The 27,431-nt window shown below is 42.6% G+C and overlaps 1 protein-coding gene across 1 annotated transcript in view; it reads right to left on the bottom strand.

The window, feature by feature from the left end:
- Nucleotides 1-27,431, bottom strand: part of MRPL3 (mitochondrial ribosomal protein L3) — a 49,078-nt gene that overhangs the window by 4,961 nt on the left and 16,686 nt on the right. Inside the window, exons 7-9 of the mRNA XM_019483554.1 lie at nucleotides 12,138-12,246; nucleotides 8,839-8,916; nucleotides 6,197-6,274 (exon numbers count right to left, since the gene is read on the bottom strand). Coding sequence (XP_019339099.1) covers nucleotides 6,197-6,274; nucleotides 8,839-8,916; nucleotides 12,138-12,246 — 265 coding nt within the window. The remainder of the gene's footprint in view (nucleotides 1-6,196; nucleotides 6,275-8,838; nucleotides 8,917-12,137; nucleotides 12,247-27,431) is intronic.

Raw genomic sequence — 27,431 nt, 5'->3', positions numbered from 1 at the left:
AAAACCATGCCCTGCTTCCTTTTTCACTTCAGAAGGCAAGTTGGCTGTTATCACTTGGTATGAACAACTGAAAGGGGAACTTCATTTTTACATCATTTAAAGTAAATCCTATTAACTGTTAGAAAACAATGCAATTACTGTTTCTTAGGAGGCCTACCAAACTGTTCCCTTGGTAATTATGAAGGAGAGCACACAGAAGGTTGTGAATACTGTATTACCGCAGAGCGAGAGAGCACAGGGTGGACAAACCCGCCCCAGAGGAATCAGCATACTGCAGCAATTGCACACAACTGTGGCTCAGCAGTTGGCAAGTGCCCACAACCTAGACAAGGGTTAGGAAGAACTAACCTGGGCAGTCGCCTTGTAATAAAGGTGGCAAGTACCTAAAGCACATGTCTTTTTCCTCAGAAACAGAAACGTTAAACCTCGCCAGTAACACGTTTCAAAACAGAAAGACCAAAATATCTGAACCTGGGGAGAACAACAGTACGAACTATAGTCTTTGATGCAGGGTTGTCAAATTTCAACTCTCTGCTGTATCCTACTGTGTTATAATGGATTGGTTTGCGCAACTGTTTTAATTTACATATGGAGTTAAACAAAAGCATTGTTTTATCTATTATGTAGCTTAAGCCAGTGATGCTTAACCTTTCCCTCTACCCCTGAAGGGGGCCAAGTTTTAAATTCAGAAATGGTCTAAGGGCCACAGGGAAAAAGCATTACAGTTCTGTACTTTGGCATATCCTAACATCAAATATTGTAAGTAACACTGGAAAGGAAAACATGTTTTTAGTAATTTTAGGTGTATTAAATGCAAATGAGAAACTTCAATATTCATAGTATTATTTTATATTTTATTAAACAAATTAAAAATTGCGCAAAAGCTGCAGCTCCAGCCAGAGCCCATGTTGACATGTCAGCGAGACCAGAGTCTTCACAGAGCTCCAAAGTCTGGCACTGATACCTGGGCCCTTTTCCCTGCCACTGAACTCAGCTGTGGGAGGGGAGAGGAGGAGGGTAGGGGGAGGCGAACAGCAGCAATGTTCAGGTCCTGCACTCTGGAGTTGCACAAAAGCTCTGTTTTCACTAGCATGTCAGTATGGATGAGCGTGTCCCTGCCCCTCGTACCTTCCTTTCCCCTCCATCTCTCAATTAAACTGGAAGGGAAAGGCGGGGAAGAGTGGAAGGAGTGCTCACTTACGCTGATGAAGGCCAGAGGTTGAGAACCCCGACTTAGGCTGTGCTTAATTCTTTCCCAGGCCTATGCAACTAAAAGCTTCTATACAGTTTGTACAATTAAAAGCATCAACAAAAAAGAAACAAACAAGCAACAAATCCTTGCTTCTTGCTGGAGCCTCACCACTGCAGCAACACTTCAACCTTACTATAAAACACCAGTACACGCATTTCTACAAGCTATATAATTACCATATTTTCTCATACAACTTGACTGGGGAAGTCAAAAATGAAAAAAAGGAGAGATTTTTCCAGAATCATGGCTGAATGCCACGGAGCAGGAATGAAGTCTCCTCTTCAGCATCACACCTTCTCCCTGGGGGTAAAGTTTTAACCCTGTAGCTACCAACAAAATGGCAGCAGCTTTTAGCAACGAAACTAGTACCCCGTACCTCCATTTCAGCACATAAAATGGCCTTAAAGCATGCACCCCCAAAAGCCAAATGGGGAGGGCTAATTTTTGGGATGCATGTGTGACATGTGAGTAAATACAGTACATAAATACATTTACTACTAAATATATTCTACTATCCAATCTTTTGATTCAGTTGTTCTCAGTGTAATGTATCTAAAAATCCAAGCGCTTGACACCTCTGTATTTTTCAAAGGTGCAGTTATATTGGATTCTTATATTTTACAACTAACTTGCTATAGTGGACAGAGTTGTTAATTTTACCTCCATTTAAACACCTCTCTCTCAAACAACATCTCTTTTTGGAAAAGTACTGTTCTCCAAGACTGAATTTTATTGGGCCTCCTAGGGACAGGATACAACACGATACTCCACCTACATGGTTTCATTAAGTTCTAATATTTCAAGTAGTCTATCATTATCACTGTGCAATTTTTAGTCCTGTTCCACAACAGTAACATAATCAACTGCTAAAGTTCTGTTGACTTTCACTATCCAAATAAGAGTTGGATGACATAACTTAGTTTACAAGTGGCATACTGTGTCATAATGCATATCTTGCTTTGTTTGACTACTACATTATGTTGTTTGCATATCTTTTTTTATTAAAGAGCAGATCAAACACTACATCACAAAACTGAAATTGGTTTTGGTCACAATTTTGTCATTCAGTCTGTAAAGCAAAGTTAATCGATCTTGTATACACTCAATGAAGTGTGCATATACATTATTCAGATACCGTCAGTATAAGTGAGTATAAACAAATACAATCCAATTTCAGAAATCTATCAGCATAAGACACTGACACCCATTTCCAATTTGACTGTCACAGCTCCCATTTGCAGCTCAACAGGGCTACAGGGCTGCGTCTGTGATAGCAAGACAGGATTTTTTTGAGCCAAGATAGAACATGACTTATTTATTCAGGAAAACTGTCATACTACCTTATCAACATGAACAAACTTAAGAACTTCTATGTAAACACCTAACCTTACAATATCACACACAAAATTATTTACACAAAACCAAATGGATAATAACTTAAATGCAGTGAATTTGAATTTTTTTTAGGTCTAACAAGAATATAGTCATGTCTTCGTCTCACTAAAATAATGGCAAAATGGCAATTGATTTAACCAGCTCCCAATTTTATTCCATAACTCAGTAAGAATTTGGGAGGTGTTCACTAAGATTTTACATTATTTCTGGTTATTAAGAATATTGTATGGCATTCATTAAAAAAAAAATGTTCGTGGCAATACAATGATCCAAAGCTAGGCTACATTGGCAATTCCAGGCCTGATGGGCATAGAATTTAAAATTCCTCATCTTACAATAAAGACACTGGTTGCAACTTGATAGTTAGGAATAAGTTCCATTTTGCTTTCTGAAAAAGACAGTACAAGTTTCCCAAGCATGTAGCATCTCTCTCTGAATGGTGAATGATTTTTCTAAGAATTTACAAATCAATCTGTGTTGTAGTAGGGTTAGAACACAGTTACAGATGTAATGGTTGAGGAAATGTTGATATCTTGTGATATCTTCTATTGGACCAACTATACAATAGAGTAAATAAAATATGAAACAAATGTTAAATGTTACAAAACCAAAAACAAGTTTTCGTTTTTTAAATGTACCATCAAATCGCAGCTGATTTTTAAAAAAATCAAACTTAAACAACTCAAAAAGAATCTGTAGGGTCTACTTGGCAGAAAATTAAATACAATATTCCATGTCTCAACAGCATATGTAAAAAGACTGCTAAGCAAGTGCTAGAGAAACAAAAGGTGCTCAGATTCCACGGAGACCAGACCACCTAATCAAACTAATTTTAACTGTAGGGCTGACAGTTAAATGCAAAATCTTTGGCAAAAATGTATTTTGATCAAAAAGCAACAGCTTATAATTCTTACTTAGTGGTATCATTAAATAGAAGCATAAAGAATCCACATAAAAAGGTGAGTCAACCAGTTACAAGCATGGCTGCACAAATCAAAGAATAAAAAATAATGATCTATGACAAAGTGACTTTGCTTTTGCCAGACATATTATTAAGCATCACTACAGCAGTTTAGATTTTTGGCTTAGAGTGGACAAGACCTTAAGAACATAAGAACTTAAGGAGTGCCATACTGAGTCAGACTAATGGTTCCATCTAGACCAGTGTCCTGTCTCTGACAGTGGTAGGAGCGGATGCTATACAGCAAGAGAACTGAACTGGACAGGGAGTCTAGAGCAGGGGTTTTCAACCTTTTTAAATAAGTGAACCCCTGGCGGCCGGACACGGAGGGGAGGGAGGGAGGGGGGTGCGCACAGCCAGACATGGAACCGGGGGGTGGTGGAACGTGGCCAGACACGGAGCGGCAGCAGTGTGGGGTGGCAACAGTGGCAGTCACCACATGCTAGCTTTCCACCCTCCATGGCCGGCCGGCACCTGTGCAGCCCACAAAGGGGTGCCACTGCCCTCTCCCCAACGCCCCGCCCTACTCCTGGAAGGCAATGGCACAGGGTAGTGGGTGGCAGCACTCCGTCCCTGCCTACCCGCACATACCCCCTAGGGTCTTCACAAGTACAGCTGGGAGTATGCATACCCCCAGTTGACAACCCCTGGTCTAGACTGATCTCTCCCATATTCAATACCCTCCCTGGCACCCACCATTTATTGGCTTAGAGATGCCAAAGGACACATCGCCAACCAATTCTGTTCAGTTGCCATTAACAGACCTAGAATGTAGTGGAGAAAGGAACGTTCGGTATTTCAGATGTGCAGATAGAAAGCAGAATCACCCTAAATTTGCCCTGACTACTGATATAAATGATATAATGTCCAGTACTTTTAGAGACAAGTTACATGTATTCAGAAAACAGTTTCTTTTGGATACACTTTAACTTCCTTTCTTTTCTCTCTGAAAAACTGAGGAGCTAATGGGTAATCCATCCCAGAGACAGGGATAGGTGGTCATAACCAATGCAAGCTACAAAGGATTATTCATACTCGTAATACATGTCGAGAAAGAAGGTATCTATGTATGTAATGCTTATCTGATGCATTTGATTGCTGTTGCTATCTATAGGATCCATGACCATAGAAACACTTTGATATCTTGTAACTTACTATCAACCCACGAAGGAACTGACTTGGTGGAAATTAAGTGCTTATTGCATTTACCCAAATCCAAGATGATTTTAAATGCAAGACTTGCCCCTAATTAGATTCTATACATGCAACATTATAAATGTGTAATACTTTTCCATGTATAGAATCTAATTAGTGGAAGGGTATTTTAATTGAAAAATTCTACCCCTCCCTGCAGCGGTGGAGGGCAAAGGGCCAGACCTGCTTCCAGCCTCCTACCTTGCCTATGCTTGCCCCCGCCCCTTTACCCTCCACTGCAGCTCTGCTCCAGCTCAGGAGCAGTCAGCAGCAGCAACAACCCTGGCCCAGTAGCCCAGAGGCAGCAGCATCTCCCATGCAGGCTGATGGGACTGGACCTAGAGTAAAAGTTAAGGGTAGCTGGGGGGAGGGGAGGGGAGGGAGAGTGGCTTCATAGCATCCCCTGTGCTCCCCCACAGTCCTGGAGTTGCACACGTGGGTCTCCCCTGCATGCCCCCAGCTGTGAGGCCCCTCACCTGCCATATGAGCCATCTTGGTGCAGGACAAGCAGCAGCTCAGCTCTGGCTTCAGCTCAAACCTGGGGCTGAAGCTAGAGCCGAGCTGCCACCTGTCCTGGGCTGATATTCAAATCTGGGTTGAGGTTCTTCCCCCTACCCCCCATATTGTTTGGTGTTGAAAAAAATCTTATCTTAGATTTGAATAAATATGGCACTTACAAAATCCATAAATGGAACAAGGATAATCTATTTTGAAACAACCCCTAAAATCAAGTGGCTCAGTCTAATTTCATTATTGTAGATTACAGAATTTATTTATACTTTAGGTGCATGTATTCAAATTTTTATTGGTGCTTTGAGTTTTGACAGATAGCTCTGAGAAAACTTCATGAAAGTTTGTGATTACTTAGTTCCTTAAACACTGTAATAAACAGCAAAAATACAGTCATCCTGACCATGAAGAAGGTTGTTCTATTTCCATAGCCCACGAACTCTAGCTGCTCCCAGTTTCACTTTCATTATTCTTCAGAAAGACAAAATACAATATACACTGCACAGGACTCCAGTCCTTTTGATCCCTCTGTGCAACAGAATGAGATGCTGTCCCACTATTTTGTCCAGCTGCTACCACGGATAGGTAGGAGACTAGAAACACACCAGACTGCTCTTAAATTTAGCATCCACTTGCATTTCAGGTTACTGATGACCAAAAGAGCCCTTAAACTAGTACTCTGCAAAGCTAGCCAGAAAGGCCAGTGACTTAGGTTAAAAACGTCAGGAAGAAGTGGTCCGAACCAAAGCTACTTATAACAACATAATCAGTAAAATAGCGAATAGTAGGCTGAAAGTGTGGATTACAGATGAGTGTTAATGTTCTGAAAAGACAGCAGACATTAGATAAACAGCATAATGAAGCAACTTGAGAAACAAACCTACCTTTACCAAGCAATTTCGGTGACCTGGGACAGAACCATTTACAAAAATGATGTTGTGTTTTGTATTGATCCTCCACACCTGAGGGTTTACAAAAATAAGGAAGAAAAATAAGCACCCAAGCATTTTACTGTTACTTTTATGTTTATAAAAATAGAGGTTAATACTGATTAACAAATCAAAGACAATGATATGTGGCTAGATTTTACACCATGCTAGCACATAAGCCTTCTGCATATGTTTGTCCTAAACATCACCCAAAATGCCACTTTGAGCAGACATTTAATAGCAGTTTCTCTATCAACTTGAAAGAACTTGGATTAGGCCCATAACAGCTAAGCTCTCCATCAAGTGGCACCAAATACCCAGCACGGGTCTGTTGTGGGTAGGTCTTGTTTGACCAATTTCATTTCCCTTTATAACCAGGTGACCTATCACCTGGACAAGGGAGAAGTGATTGATGTCATATATCTTGACTTTAAAAAAGCCTTCGATCTGGTATCCCATGATCACCTCTTGGCAAAACTGGCTAACTGTGGCCTCGACCTCACCACGATGCGCTGGCTGGGAAATTGGCTCCGCAGTAGGACCCAGAGGGTGGTGGTTGACAGAAACCAATCATCTTGGTGCGCAGTGACCATTGGGGTCCCTCAAGGCTCTGTCCTAGGGCCTATACTGTTTAACATCTTCATCAATGATATAGACATTGGTGTCAGAAGCGGACTGGCCAAGTTCGCTGATGACACCAAACTCTGGGGTAAAGCATCCACACCTGAGGACAGGAGGGTGATCCAGGCAGACCTTGACAGGCTCATGAAATGGGTGGATGAGAACCTGATGGTGTTCAACACTGAAAAATGCAAGGTTCTCCACCTTGGGAAGAAAAACCTGCAGCATGCTTATAGGCTTGGCAGTGCTATGCTGGTTAGCACTACAGATGAAAGGGACTTGGGGGTCATGATTGACCACAAGATGAACATGAGCCTTCAATGTGATGCTGCGGCTAGTAAAGCGTGCAAAACGTTGGCTTGCATCCATAGATGCTTTTCAAGCAAATCCCAGAACGTCATTCTCTCGCTGTACTCAGCCTTGGTGAGGCTGCAGCTGGAGTACTGCGTCCAGTTTTGGGCTCCACAATTCAAAAAGGATGCGGAGAAGCTTGAGAGAGTGCAAAGGAGAGCCACATGCATGATCAGAGGTCAGGATAACAGACCTTATGATGAGAGGCTGAAAGCCATGGGACTCTTCAGCCTGGAAAAAGCGGAGGCTCGGGGGCGATCTGGTGGCCACCTATAAGTTTATCAGGGGTGCTCATAAGGATCTGGGGGAATGTCTGTTTATCAGAGCACCCCAAGGGATGACAAGATCGAACAGTCACAAACTCCGCCATGACCAATTCAGGCTGGACATAAAGAAGAACTTCTTTACTGTCCAAGCCCCCAGGGTTTGGAATAGATTGCTGCCGGAGGCGGTTCAAGCACCCACTTTGAACACCTTCAAGACACATTTGGATGCTTATCTTGCTGGGATCCTATGATCCCTGCTAACTTCCTGCCCCTGGGGTAGGGGGCTGGACTCGATGGTCCTCTGGGTTCCCTTCCAGCCCAAATGTCTATGAAATCTATGAAATGAACCTCACATTCTCTCTTCTCCTAACAGCAAGAGCTGTAGAAAAAAAAATGTCATGCGACTGGGCCCCTCCTAGAGACTCCAGTACCTTTGATCCCTCTGCACAACATGGTGAGCCTGGGGACATGGCAGGCTTGGGCTTACAGGATATAGCCTCTTCCCATTTATTTCTTTGAGTTCATAGACCACCCCAGGTACACACTATCCTTACTTTCTCCCAGGGTAGTTATATACCCAATATAAAAAAATTACACTATTGTAGTGGTCTACAGCAGGAGTAGGCTACCCCCAGCACAGGTGCCAGTGTGGCACACAAAGGCATTTTGCTTGGCATTCGGTGCCTTGGGGCAGATGGCAGGGGAGGGGCCAGGGCCAGGGCTGCACTACCACAACAAGGATTGGGCCTCTCCCAGCTCCCCCACTGTCCAGCCCTGGCACACCAACATTTTACAAGTCAAGGTTAAAGGTGTTTTTGGCACTCTGCCCAAAAACACTGCTGACCCCTGCTCTATAGCATCCAGCCATATCTTGATTGTATCAGAGTAAAGGTGCTGTTAAGGCTCCAAGAGCATAATCACATTTTGTATTGGGACCTGCACGGGCCTCAGATGACAAGAACTTCAGGCACTACCGACTTGTGCTGGATTTGAACGCAAGCTGGAATAAAAACAAGAAACTTAGTTGATGGTCCCCAAAAAAGCCAGTCTTCCCAACTTGCCACCTCAAAGAGAGATGTCAAGCAGGAAGACAGTGAGGAATTCTACATGTGGGTAGAGCATCACCTATTGCCATGAGCTCTTATGCACTGTTCCTTCTTTATTCACTGCAGGATGAAAATGAGAAAGGACACAAGTTGTACGGGTCCTTTTACCTTGCTTGCATAAGAAGTTGTAGTGGCAGTCAGAACCAAGTTAAAGCCACACTGCGCTGGGGGATAAAGCAACTGAAAAACCTGATTAGCTGACTAAAATACAGTCAACTTTATCCAGATGTGTTCTGCTATAATTTGAATTTACCTTTAATCCCAAAGCTGTCCTGTAGATGTTACCCATTCTCCCAGGCATTTTCTTTCCAGGAAAAACTCTGCTAACTTTCTATATCAAAAGAAGAGTAAAAAGTATCACTGCAAAGCGAAAGGAAGGAGAGGGAATAAATGTACTGATAGAGGGAGAGTAAAAACCCCCAAAGGAGGACAGGTAACTCATTAACTTACTCTTCAGATACTGGATAAAATGACACTACGGGCCATCTTAAAATGGGGTTTACAGTGTTCACAATCACTTACTTTACATTTTTAAATATTCCCTACCGATGAACAAGGATTAGTTCATAAGATATCTGAAACAGTTTGGATTTAGTATGTCACAGTAAGCTAAGATTTCCTGGGACATACCAATGCACTGGCAAAGACACCCAAATGGAGGTGTTCCAGCCCTGCCCAATATAAGAGGTTTACAGATTTGAGGGGGGAAGACGCACTGCTTTCTAGCAACCTGCTTTTACAACTTTATACCAGGTAGAGGCATAAAACAGGTCTAATGGCCCTAGTTTCAGCCACCGGAGAATTCCCCTCGGCATAGGCACAGCACGGTCTTTAGGCAGTGTGTCAGTGGCCTTTTTGTAAACTCTGGGAGTTGGAAGCACACTGGGGACAGGGCTGTAGTGCTGCCACTTATACAACAGTCCATGGACACTGCTCTAACTTTGATAAATTATCCCTGGGTCCTTACAAAGCTCCTGAGAGTAGAAAATGCAAAATGTGGCTTAAAGTCACATTAAACTACCCCTCCTGGTCTGTGAATTTTTTTCATAGTCTCTTAGGGCACTACATAGAATCTCACCCATTTTCTTCAAGGTATATTTTCAAAATGAAGAATCCAAAACAACAACCACCACCAGATCAAACCATACCACTCCAATCCCCTTTATTGGCACATCTGCTCAGCTATCTTGCCTTTGGCATCTTAGGCCCCATCTACATGTTGCACTTAAAAGCGTTATTAACCAGTGAATCATGTCTTAAGCTGTGACCCAGCCACACGCGCAATCAATTAATGGTGTGATAAAACAAGCAATAAACCACAAAGTTATTCCACAAAAAATCTCAAATAACTTTGTGGCTTGTTCTTACCATGCCATTAATTGAATGTGTGGCCAGGTGCTGCATCAACTACTCCTTTTTATCTTATTAGTTTCCTCTGAACATTAAGAGCCCCTCTTGGATGCTCAGGTAAAGGCACGATAAGATCTGATGCATGAGCCACACATGCATAGCAGGAGGCATGATTGTGGGATCAAACATCAGATCCTATAATGCCATATAGCCAGTGCAGAGGGAGCCTGGTATCATGAACCCAGGCTCCCCCTGTACCATCTCTCACTGCTGCAAGTCCCACAGCTGATGGGGTTCACAGTGGTTCATAGATGCAATTAATTCAAGAGCTCTCCCCACTGAGAGCCTCATCAACTGCAGAGCTCACAGAGGCAGCACAGGAAACCCTTTCCCTCTCCTCCTCCAAGCCTCAATCAGCTCTGGGGCTCACAGCAGGAACTGTGTGGGAAATGCTGCAGGGCTGGCACCAGGGGCAGCACGGGGAATATTGCCCGCCCCTCTCCCCTCCACATCAGCTGCAAGGTTCACAGTGGAAACACTGTGATCCCAAGCTCCCCCTGCAACAACTGTATGGCATGACAGGATTTAATGCTGGATCCCAGAGTCACGCCTTCTGCCATGCACGTGTAGCATGACAGGAGGTGCAACTGTGTGGATTATGCATCAGATCTTATCATACCGTTACTTGAATATATAAGAGAGGCTGTTAATGTGCAGAGGAAACTAATAAGACTAAAAAGGGCAATTTTCACTTCTGAATCACCGTTTAGGTTCTTGTCTGTCATTTCCTTCTCTATCTCCCATGTATTTGTTGGTTTCTTGCGTCAAAAACCAAAACAGCCAGCTGCAATAAGGATTACAAGATGCTGCTTCCATAATCAGCAATGCAGCATATTTGAAAGGAAACCCACAGAGTGGGGAAAAAAACCCCCTAAAACAACCTGAACACATTGGCTCACATCTGCCAACCCAATGTCATATGTAACACTTGACTGTAGTCATCTTTTCACTTTCTTTTAATTCCTGGTTTCCTATCTTTGTTCCAATTGTTTTATGGTGCAAATAGTGACCCAAACCAAGATCAAATTCAAAATACAAAACACGCAAGAGTTGTTAAAAACCCTAAGTATGAAACAAAGCAGTATAAGGCCAAAAGGGGGGGGGGGGGGAAGAACCCCCAAAACTCCAGCATCACAAAGAACAGCGGCAGAAACAGCATGTTACAGGCAGTTTGCATTTGAAGCAAGAGAGTAAAAATCAGTTCAAAATGTTCTTAAAGTCTCAAGCAGGCTATCATAGCAGCATGCTGCCATTTTGCCCCCCGTTGTTCTCTCAAGTATCCTTAATACTTCTGATTTTTAAAAAAATAATTCCAGGTCAATTAAAAGCATAATCAGGACATAGTGCTATTGTGTGGCTGTCTCAGCTAATTAGTAAGCCTAGCTTGCATAAACTCCAATGGTCAAACATGTCTTTCTTACATAAACTTAAAATCTTCACAGAAATTTTAATGACAGGAAATAGCTTCAAAAGTCCAGCCCTTTAGACAATGGGCTCTTGTAAAAAAATAAAAAAAAATCAAGACATTTATAAAGAAGCCACCACACACACAGTTCCACATTGGAAACAATAGCTTGAAAGATCTGTTAAATAAGCTTTATACAAGCTAGTTAAGGTCAAGAAGCACATGAAACTGCCTTGTAAATTATCCACATCTTCAAACTGGCAGTAAGATTTCTGGAAGACAAAGCAGAAGTCAAAACCTTTCCAAACTATAAAGGCAATAATAATGGAATTTCCTCTTAACATATCCCTCTTAACACACCACTGACAGAGGGCACATTATTTCTCCCGGCCATACTGTAAGCACATTATGACTAGTGGCAAGTATTTGTTTAGTTGTTATCTATATTATCAAGATATGAGACCTACTAAATACCGGTGGTTAGAAAAATAAAACTTTTCCTATTTGTTATTCCATTTTGTTCCTTGTGTGCTTTTTTGAACCTCCCTCCAAATCAGATGATGGTGCTGTCAGAGATATGACATTGGAACAAATACCTGGCCTCTTCCCCTCCATCCCCTGAACTGTTCCTATTATGTGCAGAAACTGTGAAATGGCTCATTTTTAATAAACAGTTATCTCTTTCTAAAGCACGGCAAAGAAAGAAGAATACCCCAAAATGAAAATAAAATACTTACACAAGTTCCTGTTGCCCCAGGTCTTCTGTGTGTTTTAGTTTGGCCATGGGTGGCAGGCTGGCCTTTAAATCCCCATCTTTTCATGACTCCTTGAAAGCCTTTACCGATTCTGGGGGAGGGAAGGAGAGAGCGGGGAAAGGAGGGAGGAAAGAAACCCACAAAGGAAAATTAATTCTGCCTTAAATAGATTCTGAGCAAAGTTCCTAGCAATAGACATTGGAGGAGCTTCAGTAAGGCTCCTGATCCTTTAACCAGAGCAAAATATTCTAAAACTGTTTCTATATTTACCAATTAATGTGCTGTTTAGGGGAGTAAGAAGCAAAGAAGGAGTCACCCGGGCAAGAGTCATTTCAGAAATACAAGAACTGATCTCATGTCAAAATACAGTAATTAAGCACCACCAGATTGAATAAGGAGCAGAAAGAATAATAAGAAAGGAGAGTTCCACAAGAGAAGGAAATGGGGAAGACCCATCAGAAAAGCTACCTTCAACTCAAGATGCAAGAAGTTACTTAAAAAGTTGCTAAAACAAGCTTTTCAGTGTACAAAAAACATTTACCTTTTCCCAAAGTAAAATATACTTACCACATAAGAGCTAGGTATTGATAAGAAGCCCTAAGCACCAAGACACCTCCTATCTGATTGATCTGACCTGGTCTCCTCTGAGAACTATGGGCTAGATAAATAAAAATTTCTAGTGGGCCTTTCCTTAATCATCTCTCACGAATGATTATTTTACATACTTTGAGATTTACATATACATAGAGCTTGGGGATTTTGTTGAACACTTTCAAATGAAGAATCACTGCTTTTTACTTTCTTTATTAGGAAAAAAGCGTTAAAAAGTTTGCTTAATCTATAATATTTTCAGTTTCCAATGATAAACAGAGGGTGTTTGATGCTGTACTGGTGTTTAAGAAAGTCAAGAAGGTGATTCTTTAATCTGAACATAGAAGTAAACATTTGAAAGAGCTTTGGTGCCAAAAGGTCGAAGCTGAAATAAGAACCATTGTGGCCTGGAAACTTATGCATTTAACTTTTTGTTCAATTAAATAAAATATTCCTTCTTAGCAAGATGCACCACAGCAATTACTTTTCACATTCATCTGGACTTTGCACCAAAAAGAAAGACAACTGACTTGTGTTTTAGCATTGTAAAATGTGACAATGTAAACTTAATTAGCCCTGAATGTAGCACAGATTTAACATCCATGGTAAAACTGTTGCCCTGTGGGGTCAGGATCTCAGTATTGCGCTGTTAGACAGGAGGGTGTGACAATTGCACATATACAAACACACAAATCAATTAGGTGCATACACACACACGCTACCAGTTCTGGCACATACACATCCAAACATGCATACCTATCACCAATTCAAGCATACACTATACACGCCAAAAGTTAGACACAGATCACTAATTCGTATATCATGCACACAATGACGTGTACACACACACACACACACACACACTCTCTCTCTCTTACTAGTTCACACACATACAACCCACCTACACATACACATAGGTAAGTTCCTAACTTGGATGGTACAGTGTGTGTGTGTGTGCTTGGGGTACCTAGGATACCTGGGGGAAGTTTCAGGTGTGAGAGAGAGAGAGTTAAAGTGTAGGGAGTGAAAGTTGCCAGAACCAGGATTAGAACCAGTGAACTTCAGAGAAGCTGGCTGAGGAACTGAGGCTTCGGTTTACTTAAGGTAGACTGGGGCTGGAAACTGAGGCAGACAGCTGAGATATTGGGGGGGGGGGGAGGGGAGGGGGGGGCAGATAAGTGGTGGCAAGGAGGAGACAGCCAGGAAAGAAACTGAGGCAGAAACCTGGTTGCTCAGGGGAAAACGAAAAGGCAGTGGGGATAAGACAGTGGCAAAGAAACAGGGGGTTTGGTGGCAGAGAGGAGCTCAGGACAGGTGTTGGAGGTGGCAGTGAGCAGGAGAGGGAGAAATAAGACAGAAGTTAGAGGGGCGAGGAACAGAGAATGGAGCAGGGCCAAACCATAGTAAACCAAAACCCAACTTAGGGGCCCAAATAACAGTTTTAGTAAACAGACAACACACTACACAGCCCCATGAAGTTATTGGTTCACACACAAACACACACACTTACACACACAAGCACTCACAATGGCAGCAGGAGAAAGAGACTCAGTGGAAGGGCTGGAGTCCAGGTAGGGAAGAGAAGCAGAGTTCAAGTCCTTGGTTGAAAGAAGGGTAGGGTGACAGCTACCTATCCAGGCTGGAAAGGGGTCCTTGTCCAGTAGGTGTTGTCCAGAGGAGGGTCGCCAGCAGGGCCTCTGGGTGGATAGGTGGTGTGGCATGGTGCTGGTCCAGACAGAGAGAGCAGCCCACTGGGTCTGTCTTCACTGCCCCTTTTTATAGGGGCAGACCTTGTGTGACCCTAGGGACAGGAGGCATGCCTGTAGTACTGAGCATGTGCGCTCCATGCAGGGATGTGCAGTTTCAGGTGTCTGTAATGGTGGGGTACAATGGTTGAGTTGCTGGTTCTGCAGGGTCTTTTGTCTTTCAAATGCTGGGTTCTTGTCTCTGTTCCTGGGTGAGGTCTGTGGTTCCCGGATGAATCAATGCGAGGTGATGGCCTAGTCATTACAGGCCATTCAATAGAGGCCTGCTACCATTGTATTTCAATCATTCCCAATCACTCATTCATCCAGGAACCAATTTACATGGAAAGGGTACAATGAATCATGCAGTTGCAACACAGAATGCCCAGGCAGAGGACACAAGATGGAGGCTTGACACAAAATGGAAACTTGACATGACTTTGGTTCACTTACAAACACACAGGCCTAAACCATACAATATCCATATGGAATAATAAAAATCAATACGAAAATGATAATAATACAATATACAGCAGTAAGAATCAATACAAACCTAATAATAATACAATATAAAACAGTGGATATGCAAAAACAAAAACTTGCTACCAAAATAAAAATGTTAAAGCTTATCCTAAGTTTGAGCTCGCATATGCTTGTCTATAGAGAATAGAGGAGAGAAAGAAAAGCCAGAAATAATTGGGGAACGGAAGGGAATGCATAACTATCATATATATGTATACATATTAAAAAAAGAAAAACTGGGGGTTTTGCTACAAAACCACACGCTCAAACTAAAGTCTCAGTGGGTATGTCTACACATATCCCGCTTAAGCAGGATTCGCCTAAAATTGCCATTTTTAAGGTGCATTAAGAGTGCACGTCTACACATGCGTGCCCTTAATGCTCCTTAAAAAATGGCAATTTTAGACTAATCTTACCTAAATTTGATACATGCATAAAGCAAGTATCAAATTTAGGCACGATTAAGTCACTTAATGCACATTAATGCATCTGTATGTGGGCTAATGCAACTTAGTAATCATGAATAAAAAGTTAATGCGCCTTAATATACATTAGCATGACAATAGGTAGGCACACACCTAAAGCAAAGATGCATTAAGTTTAGGCACACATAAATACACGTGTAGACACGCCCAGTGGAAGGTAGTTTATTTTTAACTAGTAAATATTTTCTTTACATCCTTGACTTGAACACTGAACAGACACCCATCCGAAAAGCAAATGACATGCACTAAACATACTTATTCCAATGTATTCCCATGGCAACTTTAATGTTCCATGGCAACCTAAATGACACAATGTGGTTAGAAAAACTGAAAAACTTCAAATCATAATTAATTTGAGAAATATTAACTTGTTTAAGTGTTGTCATTACAAGTATAAGCATTGAATATTAATGGCCCTAAGAAACCAGGAATTTATAACACTGGTTTACAGTAGCTGATATTTAAAAATAGGTTTTCTATCACTAAATTGGGAAAAAACTCACTGAAAACAAAACAGCCAGCCATTTTAAGTCCAGGTTAGAAAACATACTTAAAACCATGACTTATTAAGAATGAGAATTTGGGGTGCACCAATAAAGATTTTTTGGGCCGATACTGAAGGCTGATTATTAACAAGCCACATTGGCTGATACCAATCCGACTGCTGATATGCAGGCTGGCAGCTTGAAGAGTACTGTCCAATTGGTAAGTCTGTTGTGGGGGAGAAGAGGCAGGCGGAGGGAAGGGGCAAGGGAGGGCAGATTGAGGACCCCACAGTGAGGGAGAAGGGAGGGCTGGGACTGGGACAGAAGTAGGTGCTGCCCAGCTAGGGCAGGGTAGGGCGTGGGATGGAGCCACATGGCTCGTCCAGGGGGTATGGGGAAGGAAGAGTGGCTCCTGCTGCTACGCGCACCCCGGGGGAGCTGTGCGGCACGTGCCCCGCGTACCTGTGCACGGAATGAGGGTGGGCTGCCACTGTGGGCTGGGGACAGGCTCTTCCTGGTAGGGAGATGGGCTGGGGAAGTGCTCAGGGCAGGCGGCAGCAGTGCTGGGGCAGGGCGGGCTACAGGGTGGGCTGTGGCCACCCTAGAATTTTCTGTAGCCCGCCCTTGCAGTGCTGCCGCCAACCCTGAGTGCAGCCCTGGCCCAGCTCCTTGCTGGGAAGAGCCCAGCACCGGCCCTGGCTCCAGCCTTTGTGGCTCTGTCCCATTCCCATTCCCTGCTCCACCCTGGCTGGGCAATGCCTGCCCCAGCCCCACTCCCTCCCACACTGCAGGGGCTTCAATCAGCCCCCCTCCCCACATCCCTTCCCTCCCAACAGACTTACCAGCCAGATGCTGCTCTCTAAGCTGCCAGGCTGGCCGTATGCATGCCGCGACTGCGTGCATGCACGCAGCATTTATCAGCAACATCATCGGCCACATCAGCCAAAAAAAGCCGATTGCCGAAAATGTCAATTTTCCTTTTATTGGTGCTGATATGATATGGACCAATGTATCAGTGCATCTCTCTAATGAGACTAATTCCACCGAAACCAAAGAATTGTTTGTGTGTTTCAAGTATGGTATATGCTTGAGTACCTTGCCAAAGGTAGGCCTTAAAACCAGTAATTTAACATTATTTTATCCACTGCATTCTGTACAAAAACAGCCATCCTTCCAGGTTACATTTTAACAATGCATAAAATGAAGTGGTACACTAATAATACTCATTACCTGCAACAATAGGCTTTTTGCATTTGTGACTATTTATCACACTTTGTATTTATCATGATTTAGAGGTCTTCAACACTTAAGGAAAGACTGAAATCAAATTAAATGTCATATTCCCAGTTTCGTTCAAACAACTACAAATAAAACATTCATTGATGTGTGTGGGAAAATCATCAGTACTTTACCATCTAACAAGGCAGCACCTTCTTTGAGAATAAAAACAAGTACTTCTGATTTAACCATGCATCTTGTTACATGATAAGATGCTGTCAATTATTAAGTTATCCTACACAACGTTTATACATTGTTAAAACACAGTATTAAGAGTAAAATGACAGCATATAAAGAAACATACAATAAAGATAAAAGGCTCATATGCCAGACCTAATAGATATGAACATTTATCTGAAAATTAAAAGATTAAGTGACTGCACATACACTGGGACAGCCATATGTGCAGCAAGTTAATCTGAAATTTCTGAAATCTTTAAAAATTTGTGGTGACCAATAGTTTATATTTTACTATTAATTTCACAGAATTTGCATTCTAATATCTATACTGTATTTTTGGCAGATCTATAAAAACTTATAGTGATAAGTAATCAAATTCACAGATGGAAAAAACTTTATTAAACCATGTTTAAAAGCAAGCAGGCCGCAAAATGGTAATTTCACAAACCATCACTTTCTTTTGCTTTCTGTAAAAAGAAAGTCTGGAATTGCTGTTAGAAGACAGTGGAGAAAGACATTAATATTTTTCTAAATAGCTTGTTTTGTTTTTAAAGAAATATTAGGAATAATGAATTACTGTTTTCTTGTTTTTGGTAGAGGACTATGAACAACAAAGAGATGAAGTAGGGAATTATCATCTCTCAGTTGAAGAGGCAGACTGTGCAAAGGAATCCTTGCTCCAACCCCTCTATAGGTCAGATGTTTTTCCTAAACAAAACTATATGCTCAGCATTATACAATATGCTCAGTTCCTGTTTAGGATGGTTTACATTTAAAAAGACTGAATCTATTTAGATTGGAAAATGGTAAAAACACAGACAAGGAAAGTTTGCAGTCTGATTAAAAATCCCTTTCCCACTCATATGTCCCTTGTGGTGTCAAAATCTTATTAGTTTTTCAACTGTCCAGAGCCTTCCAGGAAAAATAAGCAGATAAAAAAATTGGAATGTGCATTTGTGTGCATGTCTTATATCTTGTCTAGATTTGAGCAACATTTGTGAATTTATAACTTTAAGAGGAACATTAGACGTGGGAGTGTTTGAAAACTCACACATCTACATTGTGCAGAAAATCTATTCTTCTCACACAAATATCTTTTATTTGACAATGTTTTTAAAGTAAGCCATGCCCGGCACCTAGCTGTAAGACAGACCTAAAAAACACTCCCAAAACTCAACGCAACTGGGTCTCCAAGTAACTGATGAACAATGACACCAAGAGCAGACTGGGAGATAATTCTTTAGCTGCAAAAATCATTTCACGAAAACCCCAACCAATCCGTCATGTGAAAGTACTAATAGCAAAAGAAAATGGGCCTGTCAACTTTAATCAGGCTGCATAATCCCTGGTGTCATAATGCCAAGCATTGATCTCAATATTTCATTTGGATGGTCCAAATTTTACATATAAACTATCCACTTTGCTGTGAACTGTACTTCATAAAATATAACCAATAAGCAAATTTACTAAAACATGTTTATGTATTTAAGCACCAGCACACTAGGAAAATTATTTACTTAAGTAAAAGCTGCAAAACTAGTTTTCAACAGGACTGCACTGTGGGATTAAGTTTCCAATTCAATGACAACCTTTGCAGTGCAGTAGCATGCCATACTACATACTTCCTGCTCTCGATTATATCAGAGAACCTAGTTTCCTCTGTTTAAAAATTGCAAATTCTCCAATAAAAAAAAAAATCACAAATTCTCTGATTAAAAACTTCTAACTCCTTCACTCCCCCCCCACAAACTCCTGAGCCCTGCTGGTGGCCTTTACTTGCCACCCATAGCCCCCCACCCCACAACCCTGCCAGAGGGGGCCCTCAGTTGCCAGGATTATGGGGCCAGTTACCTGCGTCCACAGCCTCCTACTCCCCCAGCAATGCCAGAGCCCTGGCTGCTGCCTCCCTGGCTCCTGCCCATGGGAGGCAGCAGCTGCTGTGTCAGAGCAGAGCCTGGCTCCCCCTCCCCCATGGGTGGCATGGCCACAGAGAAGCCCATGGTGGGGGGAAGGCAGGTACAGGCTGCCCGCTGTGGGCTTGGGCTCCATGCCCTGCTGCCCAGCAGGCAAGTCCCAGCGCAGCAAAGCAGAGCGGGGTGGGGAAACTCGATGCCGCCACTTCGAGCCAAGCACTGCCATAGCGAAGCACTCCCTGTCTGCCCAGCAACAGCAGAGGTGGTGGCGCAGAGTTGTGCCTCCCACTGCTTCTGGGTAGGCAGGGGGCACCTTACCATGGTGGCACAGGGGCTTGTAGGAGCAGCATCAAGCTTCCCTGCCTGGCCCCTCTCTGCCCTGCTGTGCTGGGTCCTAGCCCCTGGGCCACAGAGGCCCCAGGGGGAGGGCAGCAGGGTGGGGAGCCCCAAGCCCATAGCAGGCATCCAGCACCTGTCTCTCACACAGCAGCAGCCCCAGCCCTGCCCAACTCCCTCCCTTACTATGGGGGCCTCAATCCCTCCCACCAGACTTACCCACTCTGCTCTCTAGGATGCCTGGCAGTCATATGCATGCGTACATGCACATATGCCCCCTACCTGATCACCCTCCTTCCACTCCCCACAGGTTGGAAGTCTGCCAGCCTGCAACGGGAAACTCACCATTCCATGTTTTTCTTCTTAAAAGGAGAAAATCTGGTTTTACCACGGTTTTCCATGATGGAAAACCCGGCTCCCTAGTTACAATCCAATTGCTTGTTTATGGTTTTTGTTTTTTGGGGTTTTTTTCATTTTGAACAAATGCTTACGACTTTATAGAACTAAGCCATTTTCAAGTTTACAAAAAATGGAGACAGATTAAAGGACAGATCTCTGATAAATCTTAAATCTATGTTTTGGTTGACTAAAATATAAAAATATTCAGAGATTTGACAAATTCTCTCCTTTGCACAAAACATGCTCCGTCTCTTGCACCGAGACTGAATTAGACATTTAACTACTAGTTAACCTTATATTTTTTAAAGAAAATCTAAACAATTGAACTTAGCATTTTTTTAAATGGGGAGCTATTAGCAAAAGTTTAAATCAAACTCTGTACAAATCAAGTATGTAGTACTCTATTTCAACTCTATTTCACACAAAGATTAGAACTGGATGCAACCATCACGTTTTCACTTCGGAATGGATTTGGTCCCAAGCCCGTAAATCAAAGAAAACAAAAACTCTTGTAACAATTAGAGAATTGATAGGATTTTGAGAGACATACCCACAAAAAGTCCAGGACACATACTAAATCTGGCATGCAGGATTGATCTATGGGTCTGACTTGGGCCATGGACTAGTCCCATGCTACTCATCCAGCTTGTGCAGCCAGATGAATTTGACACCCCTGTCTTAGATGATAAACTCTTTGGAAAAGAGATCTTTCTTTTAATCTGTGTTACAGACAGTACCAGTGTGAAAGAAGTTGCTGCAAGCCATTTATTTCATAAATTGTATCACTTGTGTTCCATCAAATGAATTAACTACACCACAATGCTTTTTTTCCTCAATGCATCTTAGCTCCACTAAAGAACTTACCCACATAATTCCTAAAGTAGCCCTACAGAGCAGTAGAAGCAGTGGCATTTGAAGCAAGGACTAACATGGAGGTTAAATAAAATGAAAATAATGGTCAAGTGGAATTAAAAACAGAGTTTAATTAGATACAATTGTCCTGGTCACCTGAAGGAAAGCAGCTGTTCAAGTCAACTATGTAATTTTGCGTAACACCTCATTTTTTTTTATTTTGATTTAAGTAAAATGTCAGCATGTAATTAATTGATTTTTCTTTAGAAAGCCACTTGAATAAAGCATCCTAATTAAACTAACATTTAGCTTGTAGCAAACACTTCATATCTAGCAGATCTATAAGGTAATGTTACTCATTGTGGTATTTTTTGGGAGGGATGTGGGGAGATTTAGATGCTGTAAATAAGCAGAAACATTTTTAAAAAGTACAGTGCATCTTAAGGCTTCAGTTACTAAGTTAAAAAAAACTTGAAAGATGGTAGTAAAATACACTATTGAGTCTGAATTTAATTTTGCTGTTCAGTATTAAACCCTCCCCCCCCCCTTTATCTTTCCTTTTTTTAAAAAGGAAGTGCTAAGATCCTTGGTCTTTCAGTTGTCAGGCCTTTCCAAATGCTTATTACAACACAGTGCAAAGTTGTAAAGAAGTTGAGCACAGCACAGGATGTGTCCAAGGGGCACTAAGAGAACCTTTCCTGGATCACACCATTTGCTTCAAAGCATGCCAGCGTTAAACAAAACCCATGTATCAGGCCAGAGGCATCCCACAGTTTACAGCTAACTCCAAAACGTACTGGAGCAAAATCTTTACACATTTCTTGCTTCAAAAGATGCTGAAAACTTAAACCAGAAGCTTCAAATTGTATTTCCATGCTCAGAAATAAGCATGCAGTCCCTCTCTGCAATGCTCTTTTATAAGAAGACTACTAAATTCTGGTTCTTGGTTCTACTGAAAGACATTAAAAAGCAGTTTTTAAATACTAATAAAAAACATGTGTGTTAAACTCTACACAAATATGAGCATATTTCAAAATGCAAGTGACTACCAATTGAAAATAATCACCAATTTATGACCAATTTGTCATATTAAACAAGAAACTATACTTACAGAACACTTTAAAAAATAAAATACAGATGCATTCAATGTGTGCAGGTTATTTTCAAAGGCAAAAACAAAAGACTAAAATATTAGAAATACTGACAAAAAAAATCAGAAAGGAATCCATAGAATTTATGTTTAGGGTCTATATTGATATTCTAGCTCCCATTTAAGTTGCTTTGTTGTTCCCCTGATTGATATGTATCCTGTTTCTCTCACTGTATGCTACCTTGAACATGGTTGGGAAGAGCAGCATATAAACTGTACAAGTGTCAAGGGAAATGCGGGGAAGAACGACAGTAAATTTGCTTTCCTTTAAAAAAGGTTCTACCTAAATCTTGCCATCTCATCACACATTCCAAATGAACTTGAAATTAGGTATCTCAAGGAAAACATCTTCCCCTTTGCTGATGCTTCCAGCAGCACCTCCACTAAGTTCTGAATGTTACAAATGAGCCTCACTTTATGACGCATATCTCTGCAAAACATTGCAAAGTGCCAAGCTAGCTTTTAAATTACATGTCTTCTTCCCTAAGAAAGCAAGATCACCTCCCTATACACAAGTAGTTCTAATAACAATTCTAATAACCAAGGAAATTCTCTCTAAGAATGAAATTAAGACTTCAGCAGCTTTTAAAAACAAAATACCTTCAGCAAGCATCCATTTAAAATACATTTTTAAAAAGCATTTTTGCTGGAACAACTTACTGGAGAAAAGTAGTTAATATTGAGAAACTATTGGCTTTTTATTCCATAACAGTTTTAGGTAGGCATAAATCAACTGATGAGGGAAAAAAAAATTAAGGGCAACCACTATCACCAATTTTCATCGTTTGTAATTCACAAACCCAAGATTTTAGTAGACAATACCCAAGATTTTTTAAACTCCCCTTTGGTTCTTTCTCAAGCATGGTAAAGGAGGAACCACCTCTGGGTGGGACTGAGAATCTAAAACTAAAACAACCAATTTTTCAGTTATGCAAAATACATACAAAAAAAAAAAAACCCTACAGAAAAGGACACAACAAAAAACGAGGTATCCTAACAAAGAAAGAACAGAATATGGGAACTCCGCGTGACAGAAGAGTGAAGCTCTGTACAACCAGAAATGTTCCAGACAATAAAGTTCAACTGCCAAGGCCACAAGTGAGTTTCCCCACAAGCAGACTGGTTATGACATTAATTATAGTACAAGGAGAGAAGTACCCCATTCTAACTTCTTACACAAGGGGTCATCAACCAGGGGTACGTGTACCCCTGGGGGTACTTGGGAAGCCCCCCCCCCCCGGTCAATAGGCCACCCTAGCTTGCTGACCGGCTCCCTGCTTCTCGACCTGTTGCCAGGGGTACACCAACCAAAAAAGGTTGAAAACCTCTGCCTTACACACAATAGAGTTCTTGAAAATCCTGGACTCAAAAAGTGTGTCACTAGTAAACAACTGCATTTATATCAAGGCCTTCTGGCTGCCACGCCAGCTAGGGCCAGCTGCTAATACTGCAGGTGTTTTTCACCGAAGTTTGTACCAAGAAACTCAAAAGGTTTCTGGGATATTTTTATGCCATCATATAATCCCCCACCATCATAGGCACCTACAAATGGCAGGTAAAGGTGTTATTATCCACTAACACCTCACAGTGAAACCAAGCACTGTTGCCGGAAATTGAATGGAATAAAGTAAGAGACGTAAAGGGCACAAAGGGGAAATTGAATGTGCTTGAAGATAATTTAATATATGCTCAAGGATTATGAGGAAATCTAATGATAAATATAGAGTTACAGAAAATAGGACAATACAGATGAAGAAAAATAATAAATGCAGGTAGGAAGGAGGAACAGAAAAAGGTATAAAACATCAGATACAGAGGAGGACTGGAAAGATTATAAAACTGCATTGAGAGTAAAACGTGATAAGAACACTAAAAGCAAAGAACTAGAGTTAAGAAGCTAACAGTAATTTTTTAAGAGATGTGTATATTAGGATTATATGAACCATATTACCAAAAGCAGCAGGAGGAGCAACTGAGGTTAGATAATTTTACAAAAAGCAATGGATGCTGTTGGAGAGAAGAGATACACTATGGATTACAACTATTACCTCTAAACAAGGATGGTATCTGTCAAACCGACTGAACCAGAAAATGAAAATAGCTCTAAATTTTAGTCTTCTAATATTTCTATATAGCACTTAGCAAGACCTAGAGATATAGTTTTATGGGGTGATTAATTTTCTCACAACTCTATAAAGAAACTTTTTAAAATTTTCAAAAATTTTAAAGTTACTGTTGAAATGTTAAAATACTACCACATTACCTACTTTATAAGACAAATTATTAATTAGCACTTTAGGAAACCTACCAAGATGTAGAAAAAAAGGCATGGTTTTTAGCCAAAGGAACCTTAAACCCTGCATATTTAAGATGGTTTCTCAGAAGTTAAAGGGCTATTTTTAATCTACTAAAAAAAAGCGGAACCCTCAGACTTCGGTAGAAATTTTCTAAGACAATTTTCACCCACGTTCAATTAGCGTACTAATGATACAGTGCTCTGTTTTGCAAACAAGCTACTACACAGTAATAGGGCTAGACTTTCAAGAAATTCAGAAGAGAGCTCAATGTTATACTGGGTCCAAATTAACACAACAAAAGCAAGGATATACTTTCCTTTTGATATAAAAACAATATGGATTCCAACTGATACCTTACCTCTCTGGAACAAAAGTTTACAGTTTGATAGTTTCATAGTTTGTAGGGTCGGAAGGGACCTTGACAGATCATCAAGTCTTAGCCCCTGCCATGGCAGGAAAGAGCACTGGGGTCAAACGACCCCAGCAAGGTGTTCATCTAGCCACCTCTTAAAGACCCCCAGGGTAGGAGCCAGCACCACTTCTCTTGAAAGTTGGTTCCAGATCCTAGCTGCCCTGACAGTGAAGTAGCGCCTCCTGATATCTAGTCTAAATCTACCCTCTGCCAGCTTGTGACCATGACTTCTAGTCACTCCTGGTAGTGATCAAGGGAACAGGGACTCCCCCAATGCCTGCTGGTCCCCTCTCACTAGTTTGTAACAGGCCACTAGATCCCCCCCTCAGCCTTCTCTTGTGGAGGCTGAACAGGTTCAGGTCCCTTAGCCTCTCCTCGTAGGGCCTGCTCTGCTGACCCTGATCATGCGAGTGGCCATGGCTTGACCAGTGCCGCATAGAGGGGGAGGATCACCTCCTTGGACCTGCTTGAGATGCATCTGTGGATGCATGACAAGGTGCAGTTGGCCTTCCTGACCGCGTCCCCACACTGTCAGCCCATGTTCATTTTGACATCAATTATGACTCCAAGATCCTTTTCTGCCTCTGCGCTGACAAGAAGGGAGTTCCCCATCCTGTAGGTATGCTGCTGGTTCTTCCTCCCCAGATGCAGTACCTTGCGCTTGTCAGTGTTGAAATCCATTCTGTTCTCATATGCCCACACCTGTAACCTGTCTAGGTCCAACTGCAGCCTATTCCTCCCTTCTAGCATGCCCACATCCCCCCACATCTTAGTGTCATCAGCAAATTTGAATAGGGTGCTTTCTACCCCCTCGTCCAAGTCACTGATGAAGATGTTGAACAGTGCAGGTCCGAGGACCGAGCCCTGCGGGACCCCATTGCCCACGTCCCTCCAGGTCGAAAATGACCCGTCCACCACCACTCTCTGGGTGCGGCCCTCCAGCCAGTCAGCAACTCATTTGACTGTGCAGGTGTCGACACCACAGTCCCCTAGTTTTTTAATGAGAATGGAGTGAGAGACAGTTGAAGGCCTTCCTGAAGTCCAGAAAGACTATGTCCACTGCTACCCCTGCGTCTAAGGATTTTGTGACCTGGTCATAGAAGGCCACCAGGTTGGTCTGATAGGACCTGCCTCTAATGAACCCGTGTTGGTTGCCCCTAAGCATAATCTCCCCTGCTGGCCCCTCGTGGACACGTGCCAGGATAATTCTCTCAAAAAGCTTCCCCAGGATCGAGGTAAGACTAACTGGCCTATAGTTCCCTGGGTCATCCTTCCTCCCTTTTTTGAAAATGGGAACCACATTGGCCCTTTTCCAGTCCTCTGGCACCACACCAGAGCACCACGAGTGCTCTTAAAGCCGTGCCAGTGGTCCCACAATGACCTCTGCTAATTCCCTCAGCCCTATGGGGTGGAGGTCGTCAGGACCAGCTGATTTAAATATGTTCAGTCCTTCCAGAAGTTCCCTGACTAGATCGTCACTGACCCTAGGCCTTGGTGTGCCTCCCCCGGGGCCTGAGGGGGTCCTGGCGGATGGGCTGATCTGGTCCCTGTTGAGGAAATGGAGGCAAAGAAATCGTTAACCAGGTTAGACTTGCTGTCTGGTGCAACAACCAGATTTCCTAGCGTGTCTTACAGAGGCCCAACGTTACCGGGTACCTTCTTTTTGCCCCCTATTTAAAAAAGGACTTCTTGTTGTCCTTAATCCGGGTAGCTAGTCCCACTTCCATCTCTGCCTTTGCCTTCCTGATTGCCCCCCTGCAGCCCTGAGCAACTGAGGTATAGTCTCCCCTGGTGATGGCCCCTCCCTTCCATTGAGTGTACGCCTCCCTTTTAACTAGATGTTTCCATATGCTTTTGGTGAGCCATGGGGGCTTTTACGCCCTCTTGCCCCCTTTGACCCTTATTGGGATTACCTCCCTTTGGGCATGGAGGATCATCTCCTTAAGGAACGACCACTCCTCTTGGACATCCGACTCCCCTCCCCTCCAGGACCTCAGTACTTCCCCAACTATTCTTCTTACCTCAGTGAAATCTGCCCTCCTGAAGTCCAGGGCTGCTGCCTTGCTGCTGGCTTTTGCCACCTTGCGCTGGATGGTGAATTCCAGCAGGCAATGATCGCTGTCGTCCAGGTGGTCGAGCACCCGCAGCCCCCGCATGAGGTCGTCACCTGTGGCCAGCACCAGATCCAACAAGGCATTTCCCCTGGTGGGGCTGTGCACCTCCTGAGTTAGATGGAGGTCCTGTATCTTGGCTAGGAACCTACGTGAGTGGTCAGACCTGGCTGACTGCTCTTCCCAGCAGATGTCTGGAAAGTTCAGGTCCCCCATGATGACCACGTCTTTTGACCTAACTACCTCTGTGAGCCGACTTAAGAATTCCCGGTTGGTCTAGCTCTTCCCCTTGGTTGGTTGGTCTGTAGTAGGTCCCCACCGTTAAGTCCCTTTTCCCCTTGACTTCCTTGTATTCTAAACCAGAGCACTTCCGTGTGCCCCACATCTGACCTTGCGCTACTAGATGAGGATGTGTATTCCTCCTTGATGTACAGCGCCACTCCCCCACCTTTCCTCCCTGTCCTGTCCCTTCTATATAGCCTATAGCCCTTGATATTCACTGCCCAGTCGTGCGTTGGGT

This window comes from Alligator mississippiensis, chromosome 5, assembly GCF_030867095.1.
Source record: "Alligator mississippiensis isolate rAllMis1 chromosome 5, rAllMis1, whole genome shotgun sequence".
Taxonomy (NCBI): Eukaryota; Metazoa; Chordata; order Crocodylia; family Alligatoridae; genus Alligator; species Alligator mississippiensis.
The sequence above is the reverse complement of the archived record's forward strand: the minus strand, read 5'-3'. Positions and strand labels throughout refer to the sequence as shown.